We start from the raw sequence: 14,338 nt of genomic DNA on the forward strand, positions 1-14,338 counted from the left end.
CCATGTTAGCAAAAGATACATCAAACAGACACAGGTTGTCTTTCAGCTGAAGTGTTTCTGGCCATCTGACATACAGAAATCCAATATTGATTCTCCTTTATCACTGGTGTCTTCAGCTGCTGAGGAAGTGTGGTTCTTATGTAGCACAGGTTTAGCAGAGCTTTTTAGCTGATGGCTGCTGTAGTAGTGAGCCTGAAACCAACTGTTTAAGTCTCATAAGATGATCTAAAGCAGGCACCGTAGAGCAGCATCACCATCACAGACCATTTTGGCCATACAGTACTCTGTTCAGCCTCTAAATTTAATATAAATTAAAACCATACATTCATATCTTATTTCATTTAGCAGTCGCAAACTGTGCCAAAAATAAACAGATTTATTGACAACGAGCTTTGGAAAAGGTTTTTACTGATGTACAATAGTTTGAAATCAAAAACATCAGTGGTCATTCAGTAAAAAATAAAAACACAATTCTGTTGTTCTTGTTACTGCTGTCGCTGCCCTGACGGTGAAGTCGGTCCACACTCCCTGTTCAGGCCAAACAGCTGAAAATCATTCGTCACGATAGATGAACTGGTCCCAGAAATGTACACCACACCATGAACGCAGCTTCTTGTTTTGACTTGTTTTATTCCAGACAGAAATGTTGTGCTAACACATCTCCCCCTCCTTTTAGTAACTGCGTGGCAGTTTCAAACTCCAGTGGGACGCTCTTGATCTGAGTCTGCTTCAGGTCTCTCTCCATCAGCTGCGGATAAGAACATGAGACATATTAAGACTATGAGTATAGGAGTTAACTTCCATTTAGTTTCTACACACTGATAAATTTGCTATTTAAAGGGTTAACACCACAGAAGAAGATGAAGGACGCAGATCACCTCATATGTCGTTATCTCCAGCACCTCGCTGATGTCATCCTCTTGTTCTGGTAGAGGTGTGTTGATCGACACAGCAGCTTTGGACACATCTGGATGGTAATGTTTCTGCAGTGTCTGCAGAAAAGGACAAGAACAGAATGTAAACTTTCATTGCCGATTAAGTACGCTTCTATTAAGTTACACTCCTATATGTACATGACTTCATCTTGTTTTCCAATCTACGTGACTGAAACCTTGGCCGACACAAGTCGCAGCTCAGTAGCAGTCAGCGTCATAGATGATTCATTTGTAAACCCAAAACCATCACATGCTGTACACACCTTAATCTCCCACAAGCTGCTCTCTAAGGCACGGCACTGAGCAGGATCCTCTTCATCCATTAGATACGGGTCCTCCAAAAGCTCTGTCATTATGAAGAGAACCAAACATCAACATATATCCTGAAATGCTTCCTTGGATTGTAGAAGATTGTACATCAGCTTAACTCTTACAAGCTATCTTAAAATTAATGAATTGGACTGGTAATCTAAAAACATTTTCAGTGCTTATAAACTGATGAAATTCCTATCATACACAGGACAGTGACTGACACTCACCATCTTCTGCGCTGGGCTTGTGAACAAGGACTCTGCAGGATGGGTGACGGCGGATCAGGTTGTAGACGAAGGGCAGCACTATGAGGAGGGCTGTAGGCGGTGCTGTGAGAGCCAGACGGGCCAGGCGTTTGGCAAACGCAGCCACAAGGTACACTGGCAAGTGACTGGAGGAAAGCACAAACACATGAACAGCATGTATGTTAGTCATTTAAATACACCTTTTGAGTTTCATGGTCATTATCTAGAATGGTATGAACAAATTATTAACAGTTGAAGTGTCCCAGATACAGCCAGTATGAATCAGATAACCACATTCCCTCCAGCAGCTACTCCTGCACTATCACTTCCTCCGACCTCCATTTAGTTTTGTGGCGCTCATCATTTCTAACATAAAATTCTGGGGAACTCAACACTTCCTGGTTCACATTATTGGCAAGTAGACTCTCTGGAAGGCTAATGACTGAAAATTCCATGAGGTATAGTGACATTTTAGGCTGAAGCAAGTGTCATTTTCAAGACAGAAAGGTCAACTGGGGCTCAAATTGAACCTTATCAACTTGGGAAGGTTTCTATATGCAAGTGAGGCAGTGATATTAAACACAAAGTGGTGAAAAATAAGCATTTTTGATGAGAATTTGTAAAAACCGACAGTCACATTTTTGTTTTTTGGGGGGATGTTGTGTGTGATATTTTGAAATAAAATGGCAGCAAGCCCCAGAATCTTATTTTGCAACTTTCCCCTTTGTGTCAGGATACTCCTTGCCAAATTTCATACTTGTATGACTATTTATGCCATCATAGTGCCCTAATATTTGCATTTACATCATGTCACTAGAAACATGTCCCAAGAAATGGGTTTTGGGTCCCCTGAGACCAAACGGCCCTGAGTTGGGGGTGCTAACAGGAAACAGTAATGAAAAAAAGGTAGCAGAAAGCATCATGGTGGCTGGACCTGGCTCCCGACCTAAAGCCTATCCAAGATGTGGTTGGATGAAGACAACTATGACTGGATAAAATGAGAGTGAAAGAAACATTTTAGGGCAGCATGAATGATCTTACCTGGAGCTAAGGAAGATGTTTGCAAGGTGGAAAAAGCGTGCTCTGTACTTCACATGGAAAACAGAAGGCTCGAGCAGATTGTACAACTTTTTGTAGAAGTCTGGGTAATCACTGCAAAACACACACACAATATAGTACAGTATTTAATGATGGAGCCTCATTTTGTGTTCAAATTTCCTCAACATTTCACTGTAATTCATGTGACCATTAAAAGTGTCCAAATTAATTAATTTTTCATGCAATACTCACAGGTTGTGTTGATGTATGAGAACAAAGAGGCCATTGAGAGCCAGCAGGCTGATAGCTCCACCTGTTCAAAACAAAAACACCATCTCTTGATTACTAGCATCATCCTATAGAAATAATAAATCCCAGACACCAGATGTAAATGTGCCATTTTACCTATTTTAAAGTAGTTAAGTAAAGTAGTAGCTCACAACTCACCAACTTCATAGGCAGCAGTCAGGAAGTCAATCATCAGAGTGGGTTTACTCATGTGGGGCAAAATGGAGTCATGGAGGATCACCAAGATCTTTTTATACATGTTGCTTGGCAACTACAACAGAGAGATGAAAAATTAATGAGACAAAGCATTGTCTTGGTGGCACAGTGCCACAGGTGTGTCCAGAGAATACATTTTGATTGTAGAATTCTTTTTTATCAAACTGATAGCTGACAGTATTGAGTATAACTGGCTGAGCCATGTGTGAAGCCATTGTAAAATACTCACAGATAAACACACAGCTGTGACTGCATTAGAATCCTAATATTACTGACCAATTAAGCACCTATCATTCAGTGTCATTTATCATCTACCAGGGTGAGAACGGTCAGAAGTATGCAACACTGTCATTCACTGAATGCACACAACCCACAAAGAGGCTGTAAAATAAACAAACAGAGCCTGCTGGGATTTATGTTTGAGCAGCCAGGGTACCCACTGTGTCCTGTCCTGTCCTGTCCTGTCCCTCCTTCATGGGAGAAATACCTGTCGTTACTGCTGCCGCCCAATCCACCAGCCTTTTATCTTGTCCAAAGCAGACAAATTACACACTTGAATATTTTTATTAGCAGCCTATTAGGCTCACTTTTTTTTAGCTAGATATCATTTTTGTCACAGTGTAGCTTCAGCAAGTAAGCGGGCTACCTTGTAACAAAAATTATATTGCTGGCAAATTACAACAGCTCGGTTAAGGGGAATATAAAAGTTGTGGATGGTAGACACATATGTGGTTATAATGCAACTGCAACATGATGAAAACGTTACATAAGTTGTGCTAGAGCCAATGGGGCCATTGATTCGTAAAGCAACTGTCACTCTCCTAGCCGACTGTGTTGTGCTAAATGTTTAAGAACTACAATGCTTGACAGAAGAATTATTATTTGTCATCAGTAAATTATTGCATTTTTAATTGTCGACTTTATGAAACATTACCAGCTTTATGCAGTAAGTATGTTTTATAAAAGCAATAAGCCATCTGAGGCCATGTTTATATTGATTTTAGAACAGCTAACAGTGCCCCTTAACTGTATTAAAATCGCTTTAAACCAAGCCTCTTGTGGTTTATTTCTTAATTAACATTAAAAAAAATAGGCATGACTGTGCAATCAAGATGTTTATGATACCTTGTACTTGAGAAAGCCGAGCCACATCCTCTCAAAGACACGCTTGTGTTCCTGTAATGAGGAAGAACATGTAAAATGGTTTCAGGAAACATTACAGTTGCAACCAGAAAAAAGTCTGATTAAAAAGATTTTACTTACATTCAGTTTAGCAGCTTTCCAGTCCTCATGCTTGGCTGGAAATACATACATCACTTTAAAAATCACAACAACAAGAAACAGCCGTTTCTCCCCACACAGGGAAAGTTCAACAAATCAGAAACTCACGCTATGGCATTGTGGCAGTATTAAAAAACAGGTCTAACCTTCCTGTTTGACCATGAAGTTAGTGAGCTCTGACTCCTTGCTCGGTACACTGATGCTGGACATGAGGGTGAACACATTGTTCTGATATATGGGCACCAGTGCCTGAGAGGAACACGACAACAGCAGTCAGCAAACCAAGCAGTATTCACTAAATTCAAATTGTAACAGTGAAAGCAACAAACAAGACCAGCTACAGGACAGCTACGCTCTCCTACCCCTTTGCTTTTGTCCATGACCTGGCCCACACTCTCACGGATGGAGCTCATGACATAAAAGCGCACATCTTCCATCTCCAGGAACTCCTGGAATCTGGAGATCAGCAGGGAGTTGTCTGTAGTTTTGGAGAGCAGTCTGTCCACCACTGCCTGAGCATGAAATAATAACAGAAATATCAGAAGGCGCCCAGACCACTGATGAGAAAAAGGTTAATGTTTGCAGACATACTGTGAAAAACTGCCTTAATTCTTGTCTTGGCTGAGAACATAGGGAAGTTATTAAGGTCACTACCTGGATGAGTTCTCGTGGGAAGCTGTAGTGTTCAGTCCAGTCCAAGTCCTCGAGGGGGTGCTGTCCTTCTGCTGCGGCAAACTTCATCAGGCAGCACAGGGCACTCTCCTGTAATCGGATAGTCATTTATATATGTGTACTAAAAAACACAGACAGACAGATTTCTTTTCTCAGGTCCCTGAGCCCAGCATAATTACAGTGGGGTTTTTTTCAAATGCAACTTCTAATAACATATAAATGTTGACTGGCATCTGGGGATCTGAGCTGGAACGTCATGGCAGTACACAAGCCAATAATAAACCAAATAATACTTGATTATTTTCATGGCTTTCAACAATAAAAGCTTGCAGACCATTGTTGATTTATTGTTATTATCAAAGAGGATGTTGACTCCACAATATTGTTAGTAATACCAGTCTACGTCACTACGTCATCATGTCTGCCATCCATTTGTGCTCAAAAAGTACAGAGGAAAAAATATGTGGACTTAGAACAAAGCTTCTTGCACATGTTTCATCATGTAGCCTCACTTTGATGTGACCCTTATTAGTCTCAAGTAAATAATAAAATAATAAAAATCATGACTTCACACTACAGTATCCTTTCAAACACAATATTACATGAAGAGCACCTTCTCTTTTCAAGCTTTCAGCCAACTCACCTTGACACCGTGGAGTTCATGGCTGAGGTGCTCCAGCAGCATCTCCACACAGCTGTTGTAACGGTGTCGCATGAACATGTGGTACTTCTCTTCAGCACTGTACTCTCCTGAAACACAGAGGATAAACACAGACAAACAGAATGATGGTATGATTTGCAACCCTGGTGAGAATTTGAAACCATGTTCTCGTGTGATGAACAAACTCGGTGGAGTAAAAACGCTCAAAAGTGAAATTTAATTTTCAAACAACTAAAGTTCTTGATTCAACTCCATCTTTTAAGTTTTTTTTAACTGATACTGAATGCTATTTTGAGTCTTTTAAATTTGTGACACATAAGAACTTCCTGTCAGTGGCTAAAATTTACTCAGAGACTTTCATATTTTCCTGATACCCAAACTTTTGCTTTGTATACATTTTTAATTTCTCCTACCTGTTTGGGATCAGGGGGTCCCAGTAAGTATAAAAAAACAAACACTGTCAACGTTGATTAAGTCCTAATGTCCTCAAACGAGTACTTCCTAATTAACACTGTCTCAGCTTGTTATTGTTGCTAAAATTGGTCAAATTTGTTGCCATATTAAACTACAAACGATATCAATCATAACTTAACAAGTTCTTACTACCACTAGAAGATACAAAAAAGTGTCCACAAATGAGGACAACAGGTTTAAGTGAAGTAGAATGAAGAATAAGGTCAAGTAAACCCAAAATGTGATGTCCTCATATGAGGACACAGGGTCTCAGGAGGTAAATCTCAATCTATAAATGATCCTTTCATAGAATTAGTAATCTAATTTCCTTCTTTCTTTGCCTATTTATCCAGTATGACTGATTGTTTGTTATAATTTAATGAAGAGAAAAAGAGGGGTGGAAACTGTCTCATAACTTAGATGTTATTTAATCAATACTAAAATATTTGACTTTCATTAAATTAATTTTCTTACATACATACAAGCACTACTTTAATAGCCCATCAGCCTCATGAGCAGTAGATACAGCAGTGTTGGTGTGAAACTTGCTAGCATCCACCCCATACCTACCATTTAATATAATGATATTAGATTATGACTATGGTAATCACTCACCACTCAGTGCCTCCTCCTCTCCAGGCAGTTTCCCCAAAAACAGCTCTTTCTTCTCCAACAAGGTGCAGAACAGTTTGCTGCAGGCATTGACAGCATTGACAACATCCTTCTCTTTTTCTGACTGCAAACGGACACGAAGAAAACAGACACACTGAATGTACTACTTGTAAACCCATACAAGTACACATCTTGTTTGGTGTCAATAAAGCTAGCTAACTAGCATGTACTCAGTAGAGATGCTCAGTGTGTCTTAGTTGTGTGTTTTTATTTACCTGGAGGAACTCGAGGATGTCAAACACATCGTTGGCGTTTTTTCGACTCTCAAGTATCCTCTCGACTTTGGTATTTAGGTCAATTTTGGCTGTTTTTACACTGTGTTCGGTTGTTTTTGCCGAACTCACGTTGCGTTTCTTGGCCGGCGCCATGATTGCTATGCAATGCTGCGTTCAGGTGACACTTGAGGAATACGAAAAATATAACCCCAATATCATAGAACATCCTAGATATTTTGTTAACGTATGATTTAAATTATATTTAGGGTATATTTAACAAAATATATCCAAAGCAGGCTTATACGTTTGGATTTTTATCTTTCACGCCCGTGGAAGTGCAAGTGCTACAATAATAGTTAAGATGAACGTTCTAATTTACTATAGATCTAGCGGTCATGGAATGTAACACTAGTCTCACACTATCAACTGTTGTGTCGCCCCCTAGTGACCGGAGGGTGAAGTTCTGGCTTAGGTTTTACCACCAAAGACATTTTATCTAACATTTATATTGATTGCCTTTTAGTCAACATATTTCTTTCTGATCAAACATAGAATTAAAGTAATTAGTAACTGTACAGTATGATAAAATATATTATGTCCCATGTAAAAACTATCTTTGCCACTGCAGCTCTGATGTAAAAACTACTTGTTTTGTGATGTTGACTTTCCTAGTTTAATACACATGGACTGAAAATAAAATATTTTCTTATCAGCACAATCTAAGCTTGGTATCAAGGGCTTTGTCAGTGATCTTGCATAACTTTCAACAAAAAGCATTTACGTGCTACACATTTTGAAGACAGATCATGAACATCACGCTCCTTTGTGAACGTCTTAAACAAAAAAGGCACAAAAAAAGGCTGATTTACCTAATGAATGATTGATCACTAAGATTTTACAAAACATAGACACTTGATTTGGCTAACACTGAAGTGTGGAACCCTCAAATTAGCTTCAGATTAACTTTAAAACACATTTGTGCATGAAGACTGGAGAGTGAATTTTGTCCCTGCTCTTACAGTGGAGTTTTGGTGATGTAATCTTTTCATAGCCAATACAAACAGGCAGAATGACTGCAGCAACCAGTAAGTCTTTTGATGCACACATGGGTATGCCAGTATTGCACTGCATAACTTGACAAAGAGTCAAACAGCTTAACAACCAGCAGTACTAGGGGCTGAGACACAGGTCGGCAGTGAGCATCTGCATTTGTTACAGAGTGAAATGAACATAAGGAAACAGTCAGGGTCCGATAAAGAACACAGAGGTTTTTATTATCTTGTTGTTTAATTAATAACATTTGTATAAGAGAATCAGAATTTTATCACACTAAAAAAAGTCAGTCTTGGAAGATATACTAAAATGAAAGCTAAATCCCAACAAAAGTGAAAAAATGTTTTGGTGAGAAGACGTCTTTTCTTTCAGCAGGCAGGGTGACCTAATCAGAGTCGTTTCCTACATCTGCATTTTCCTGCGGGAAAATGGAAAGCAAAAATTAAAATGCAACAAACAGCTTTATGATGTCAAATATCAGGTATGACTTCTACGTACCTGTTTCTGGTCCTTGTTGTCTTGTGAGTCAGTAGCTGTGGCTGTAGCTTCAAAGTCATGGATAGAAAGTGTGGACATCCAGCTGACCATGGAGCCCTCCTGACACTCCGTCTCAACAATTGTGGGGTAGATGTGAGCCTCCTTGAAGGCCTTGATCGCCTCCTCCTCGCGGTCCCACTCCAGCCGCTCATGCAGCCCGTCTCCTCCGAACCGTTTATTGTAGCGGTCAAAGTGAACCCTTTCCAGAACCAGCCCCAGACCTGGAGCTTTGGGGACATCCACCTTATCCTGTCCCCAGCTCCGCTCCATCACGTCCTCCTTGGCGTAGCCCTTTATCACTGCGATCACCAGGCCGATCATCTTGCGGATTTGGTGCATCATAAAGCTCTGGCCTCGGACAGTGATCACTGCAAACTGAGTATTGCTGTTGAGGAAAGGCTCTCCACAGGACATCTCTGTGATGTAGCGGCGGGCACTGGGGTCGCTTGGAGCCTTCTGAGAGGTGAAGTTGTGGAAGTTATGGGTGCCTTTGTAGAGAGCGAACAGGCGGTTCGCCCTCTGGAGTGTCTCTGTTTCAAGGCGGAAGGCTGATATATCCCCAGTGTCATAGTCTTTAGGGGCAAAGGCCACTGTAGGAAGCATGTAAGTGTATGTACGAGCATCACAGTTTGTTTTGGAATTGAAACCCTGTGTCACCCGTTTAAAGCCTGTTGGAACAAAAATAAAAATTGCTGAATGATACAACCACTCCACTCAGCTCCAATTAATAAATCTAGATTATGAAAACCAATGTCTCACCGAGCACTCTGATCTGTGGCGGCAGATGCTCATTGATTTTTTCAATGATGTCTTCAATCAACCACACCTTTAGAGACACCACTTGGCCAGCTGCAGACACGCCCTAAAAAAATACACATACACAAGCACAGTTAGTCACAATGACACACCGAAAATAATGAAGCATGCAAACACTTATAAAAGCTTCTTAAAATATGATCAGGACAGGATGGCAGAGGAGATACCTGCACATCAATGCAACTGGGCTGAGCAGCCACAAAAAGGTTCACAGGCTGAGATCAGTGCAAAGAAATGTCAATTTATTTAGAGCATCTGTGCACAAAAAGAAGGGTGTTTGAAGTGGAAAAAAATAATAAAAAGTGAATAACAACAGCAGCAAGCACTGATGATAGTCTGGGACTGAAACGTTTGCTGTGGTTTTTATTCACTTTTTATTATTTTTTGCACTTTAAGCACCCTTCTTTTTGTGCAGATCTCAAAAATTGACTTTTTTTTGCAAGGATTTCAGACTGTGAACTTGTTTTGTTGCTGTCCAGCCCAGTTGTATTGGTGTGCGGGTATCTCCTCTGCAGTCCTTTCTTAGTTGTTCATTGTACCAACGCACCCAAAACAAAAAAATTTGTTGCCCTTAGTAGGTGCAGTTTCACAACAGCCCTCACACTTTAAAAATATGATAACACCACCCATTACACTACATTTAAAACTTATGACATACAACAGTTAGACATCACAGTTTAGTGAATATTTGATTAAATTAATTGATATTGTGCCCACTGTACAAAATTCAAATTTGGTTTTTTGAAGCACGTTTAAAAAGTGACCAAAGTTACAGTAAAATAAGATAACATGGAAATAGCAAACCCAAAAACATGCACAAGTAAATGAGTGAAAAAAAAAGAACAGAATAGTAAGATCTGAAAATAAAATATGAAAGATAAAACAGAAACCATAAGGGCTGTCAAAAGCCTTAGAAAACATGTGGGTCTTCAGCCTAGATTTAAACGTGTCTACAGAAGGGGGAACACTTAATTGAAAAGGGTAAACAACTACTGCGAATGCACAATAGCGGGACTACCAGGAGCAACTGGTCTGAGGATCTGAGAGATTTCACACCTTCATTTGGTTCGGTTCAGTTTCACACTGCACTTTTTTAAGCGGACCAAACTGCCTGGACAACGTCACATAGTTACAACAGCTGCTCATTCGGGGGCGGTATTACCTGAAATGACCACTGACCAGGAAGAAAAAAAAGCATGTGGAAGAAGAAAACCCGGCTCATCGATTAGCCAGGACCATATTTATGCAGTCTTGGTGTTTCTGTTTTTACTCTGGTGTTCAAACCTAATTGTTTCAGTTCGAATGAGCGTTCACACCACTCCAAACGAACCGAACTATCCGTGGAAGCGGACCAGGGTTCGTTCAAAGCAGATCGAATAGCGCCAGTGTGAATGCGGCCTTAGTGTTGGAAAAAGGGCAGAGGAGCTCAGCGATGTACAAACCCATACCTTGTCTGTTCTGGCACATCTTTGGAAAGACATCTTCTTCATGTCGTTACCGTGGTTTTCAGGAATGCAGCCTGATTTAATAAGTGCAGTGACCAGATCATCTTCAATGGTCCTAAACTGAGAGGTTCCAGGGTTTCTCTGAAACATAGCAAACATTTACATTTAGAAAGACTTTAACAAAAAAGATAAAGTGCTTGGAGCTGAGAGGAAAACCAGCTACAGTTTGTACCTGCATGCCATAGTAACCCTTCCCAGAGTATGCCAAGAGGAGCACCACTTTCTTTTTGGGGTATTTCTTTTCATCTTCAGTGTTTACTCCCTCTGCTTTTAGTTTTTTAGTAGCCTGCACCTTCTCTGCTTCATTTTCCTCGTTGGCTCTTTTCAGCTGCTTGGCTGTCTGCTCATCTCTGGGTCCTTCACTCATCATGCAAAATAACTTAGAAAGGCCACCTGAGAAGAAAACAACAAATCTTCAGTGATAATTATGTTCACATATACAGCCACCTCTATGTTACATGGGCAGTAGTGCATCATGTCATGCCCTAGCTGTAAGGCTTAGTTTAATTTTACACACATTTAACCAAACTAAAGCGATATGTTAGTACTGAGAGGATAACAGGAACAAACATACACAGCAGAATACATTCAATGTCACATCGTCTGTGTTGTTTTGCTTACCGTTTCCCTCTAACGTCAGTCTGCGGTTCACTAAGGCACTCAGCAGTGGTCGGATTTTAAGCATGTCACGCTAAGCCATCATACAGCTAACGTTTAAGGATGCAAACTGCCATAGCGAATGAACTACGGAAGCTAATGCGGAGCGAAACAGAAAATTCAAATAAAACTAACTTCCGCTGACGACATGTACTATTTCCTACAAACGTAAGTCAGCCTTATAACCTAAATGTAATGCCTACATTTATAAATATTCATAAACAAAGTGCAAAATGAAGCTGTATGAGTTCTGTAGTATGTACGGCAACACACACATGGCCAATATCAACTTTGACCTCGGGTGTAAATATCGCGCGATTTGGCGAGTTCTCGTTTCTGTATACGTCATAGCAGCCCCCTTTTTTTTGTCATCTTTATTGCAAAAAATGGTTTACAGTTCAGATGTGACTTACAAAGATAGATAGATATAATAGTGAATGAACATATAGAATACAAATAAGGACAAATGAAGCTTTGCCAGGGGAGGCTTATAAGTTATTAAAAGGAGAAAGAGGACCATATGTTGACAGTTTTAACTGCCTTTCTGTTGTTGGAGCCAGAAATCAAATTAATATAATGTACAACTTCATGGAGAAAATATATAAAATTAGGTTTTTTACTGGTGAATTTACATTTATGAATGTGGAACTTTGCCAACAAAATTAATAAATTTATAATGAAGTACATATTTTCTTTACTTTGACTTCTATAAAAGCAAAATACCACATTCTCCCACAATAAGGTAAAGTCTTTATAAATATGGTCAATGACAAGTCTGCTGAAGTTTTGCCAAAATGTTCTGGTGTGTAAGCAATACCAAAAGAGGTGCAAAACAGTTTCTGGGTGGTCTTCACAAAAAGAACAGTTTGTATTGATGTCTCTTTTAAATTTAACCATGTAATGATTATATCTGTGAATTATTCTGAACGACACTTCTTTCACCTTGTTCACTATCAGGTATCTGTGAGGAATCATCCAAACTTTTTTCCAGTCAATGCTGTACAAATCGGTTCCAGTAAAACATGACATTTGGAATAGATACAATTTCTTTCTGAAACAAGGCACGAATATTCTTATTATTTCAAGGAAGTTTAGAAAAACAGATTTTTCCAACAGGTGATTCAGCCACAGCTGGGAGGGAGACAGAANAAATCGGTTCCAGTAAAACATGACATTTGGAATAGATACAATTTCTTTCTGAAACAAGGCACGAATATTATTATTTCGAGGAAGTTTAGAAAAACAGATTTTTCCAACAGGTGATTCAGCCACAGCTGGGAGGGAGACAGAAGTGGGTGGAGATCTGCCAGTATTTCTAAAAAGCATTATTGAGCCTGATGGAATGGCGTCAAATACAATTGCAAATTCTCGTGGCGTAACTTGAATATTATATGTTGACAGAAACTCTCTATAAGAGAAAAGTCACCCCTCTCTGTTGAATAGCTGGCCCACCAGCAGAATCTGATTCTGTACCCAACTCTTAAAAAAGAGTGACTTGTTTTTATATAAAATATCTCTGTTATTCCAAATTAGATACCTGTGAGGTGAGAAATTGTGCTTATAAATGAGAGACCATGCTAAAAGGACCTGCTTATGGAAAGTGGACAGTTTTACAGGGAGTTTGTCCACATTGTAATTACAGTTCAAAATAAAGCTCAGACCACCAAAGCGAGAGAATATATAGTGGGGAATAAAATTCCAAATTGAGACAGGGTTTTTTAGAAAATGCTTAGCCCAGTTTATCTTAAAAGTATTGTTTAGTGTATTAAAGTCCAGAAAGTTGAGCCCACCAGATTCATAATTATTCATCACAACACTTTTTTTGATATAATGTGTACGATTTTTCCAGATGAAGTCAAAAAGCATTCTATCAATATTTTTACAAATTTTACTGTCCAGGTGTAAAGAGAGAGCTGCGTATGTAAGCCAAGATATCCCTTCAGCCTTGGTAAGCAACACTCTGCCTTTTAGAGATAAGCCCCTTTGCAGCCACTGATTCAATTTGTTTTGAGTTTTTTTAATGATTGGAGAAAAATTTAATGAACATCTCACTTTCTGATCTTTAGAAATAAGAATACCCAAGTATGTGACTTCTTCCTTAATCGGAATGTTGCAAATAGTTTGTATATTACAATCTTTTAAAGGTAACAGTTCACATTTATTTATATTTAGACATAGACCAGAGGCCTCTGAGAAGTGGTTAATTACATGAATGGCGACAGGTATCTGACTAGCATTTTTTAGAAAGATTGTGGTATCGTCAGCAAGTTGACTGATGATGATATCCCTACCCGCAACAGAAATTCCTTGTATAGCACTGTTAATGACATGAGTTGTGAGAATTTGTGTACAAAGTAAAATAGCAGCCCTCTGCATAGATATATATACGTAGATGCCGCATTCAACGGCGCTCATCATTGGAGCAAGAGTAAACGCGGCCGCCATCTTGCCCAGGTGGAGCCGCACTGCCTTAATGCATGTATGTCTATTGAGGCCGGAGACTATTTATGATTCAAATCATCATTACTCACTGAATTCTCAACCAATTTTCATGCGGATTGGTTTGTTACAATCGTCAGACATGTAGTTATGATACAGGATACTTGGTTAAATAAAAAATGCAGCTTTTCATACCAAAATATTTGATCTTATGTAGATAAAGTAACAGTAATAGTTCTACAACACATTTAAACTAAACTTTCCCCATGTAATAAATATTCTTTTTTTCTTACTAAATGTACAATACCCACCATGATGTCATTTAATTATTAATTTTGACTAT

General features: G+C 39.3%; 2 protein-coding genes across 2 annotated transcripts; both read right to left on the reverse strand.

The window, feature by feature from the left end:
- Positions 1-356: 356 nt before the first annotated feature.
- On the reverse strand, positions 357-7,162 carry noc4l (nucleolar complex associated 4 homolog). Its single transcript, XM_050053568.1, has 15 exons — positions 6,989-7,162; positions 6,717-6,837; positions 5,631-5,737; positions 4,970-5,077; positions 4,678-4,827; positions 4,462-4,564; positions 4,298-4,332; positions 4,160-4,210; positions 2,978-3,089; positions 2,783-2,843; positions 2,534-2,644; positions 1,475-1,638; positions 1,199-1,281; positions 879-992; positions 357-748 (listed from the first exon to the last, which is right to left on the reverse strand). Exons 1-15 carry the CDS (start codon positions 7,139-7,141, stop codon positions 629-631), a joined length of 1,593 nt encoding a protein of 530 aa, XP_049909525.1. The 5' UTR covers positions 7,142-7,162; the 3' UTR covers positions 357-628.
- A 1,076-nt stretch (positions 7,163-8,238) lies between these two features.
- pus1 (pseudouridine synthase 1) lies at positions 8,239-11,859 on the reverse strand. Its single transcript, XM_050053569.1, has 6 exons — positions 11,521-11,859; positions 11,072-11,292; positions 10,843-10,980; positions 9,338-9,440; positions 8,540-9,246; positions 8,239-8,459 (listed from the first exon to the last, which is right to left on the reverse strand). Exons 1-6 carry the CDS (start codon positions 11,582-11,584, stop codon positions 8,427-8,429), a joined length of 1,266 nt encoding a protein of 421 aa, XP_049909526.1. The 5' UTR covers positions 11,585-11,859; the 3' UTR covers positions 8,239-8,426.
- Positions 11,860-14,338: the final 2,479 nt, after the last annotated feature.

This window comes from Epinephelus moara, chromosome 9 (genome assembly GCF_006386435.1).
Source record: "Epinephelus moara isolate mb chromosome 9, YSFRI_EMoa_1.0, whole genome shotgun sequence".
Taxonomy (NCBI): domain Eukaryota; kingdom Metazoa; phylum Chordata; class Actinopteri; order Perciformes; family Serranidae; genus Epinephelus; species Epinephelus moara.

What these genes read in the sequence shown, in the direction of transcription:
- noc4l (XM_050053568.1), bottom strand. Translation starts at nt 7,141, where the DNA reads ATGGCGCCGGCCAAGAAACGCAACGTGAGTTCGGCAAAAACAACCGAA. An exon ending in ATGAACTCCACGGTGTCAAG is followed by an intron (nt 5,078 to 5,630) that starts GTGAGTTGGCTG and finishes ATCCGATTACAG; the next exon opens with GAGAGTGCCCTGTGCTGCCT. An exon ending in GACTGCTGCCTATGAAGTTG is followed by an intron (nt 2,844 to 2,977) that starts GTGAGTTGTGAG and finishes TGTTTTGAACAG; the next exon opens with GTGGAGCTATCAGCCTGCTG.
- pus1 (XM_050053569.1), bottom strand. Translation starts at nt 11,584, where the DNA reads ATGCTTAAAATCCGACCACTGCTGAGTGCCTTAGTGAACCGCAGACTG. An exon ending in AGGGTTACTATGGCATGCAG is followed by an intron (nt 10,981 to 11,071) that starts GTACAAACTGTA and finishes GCTATGTTTCAG; the next exon opens with AGAAACCCTGGAACCTCTCA. An exon ending in GCCACAGATCAGAGTGCTCG is followed by an intron (nt 9,247 to 9,337) that starts GTGAGACATTGG and finishes TTGTTCCAACAG; the next exon opens with GCTTTAAACGGGTGACACAG.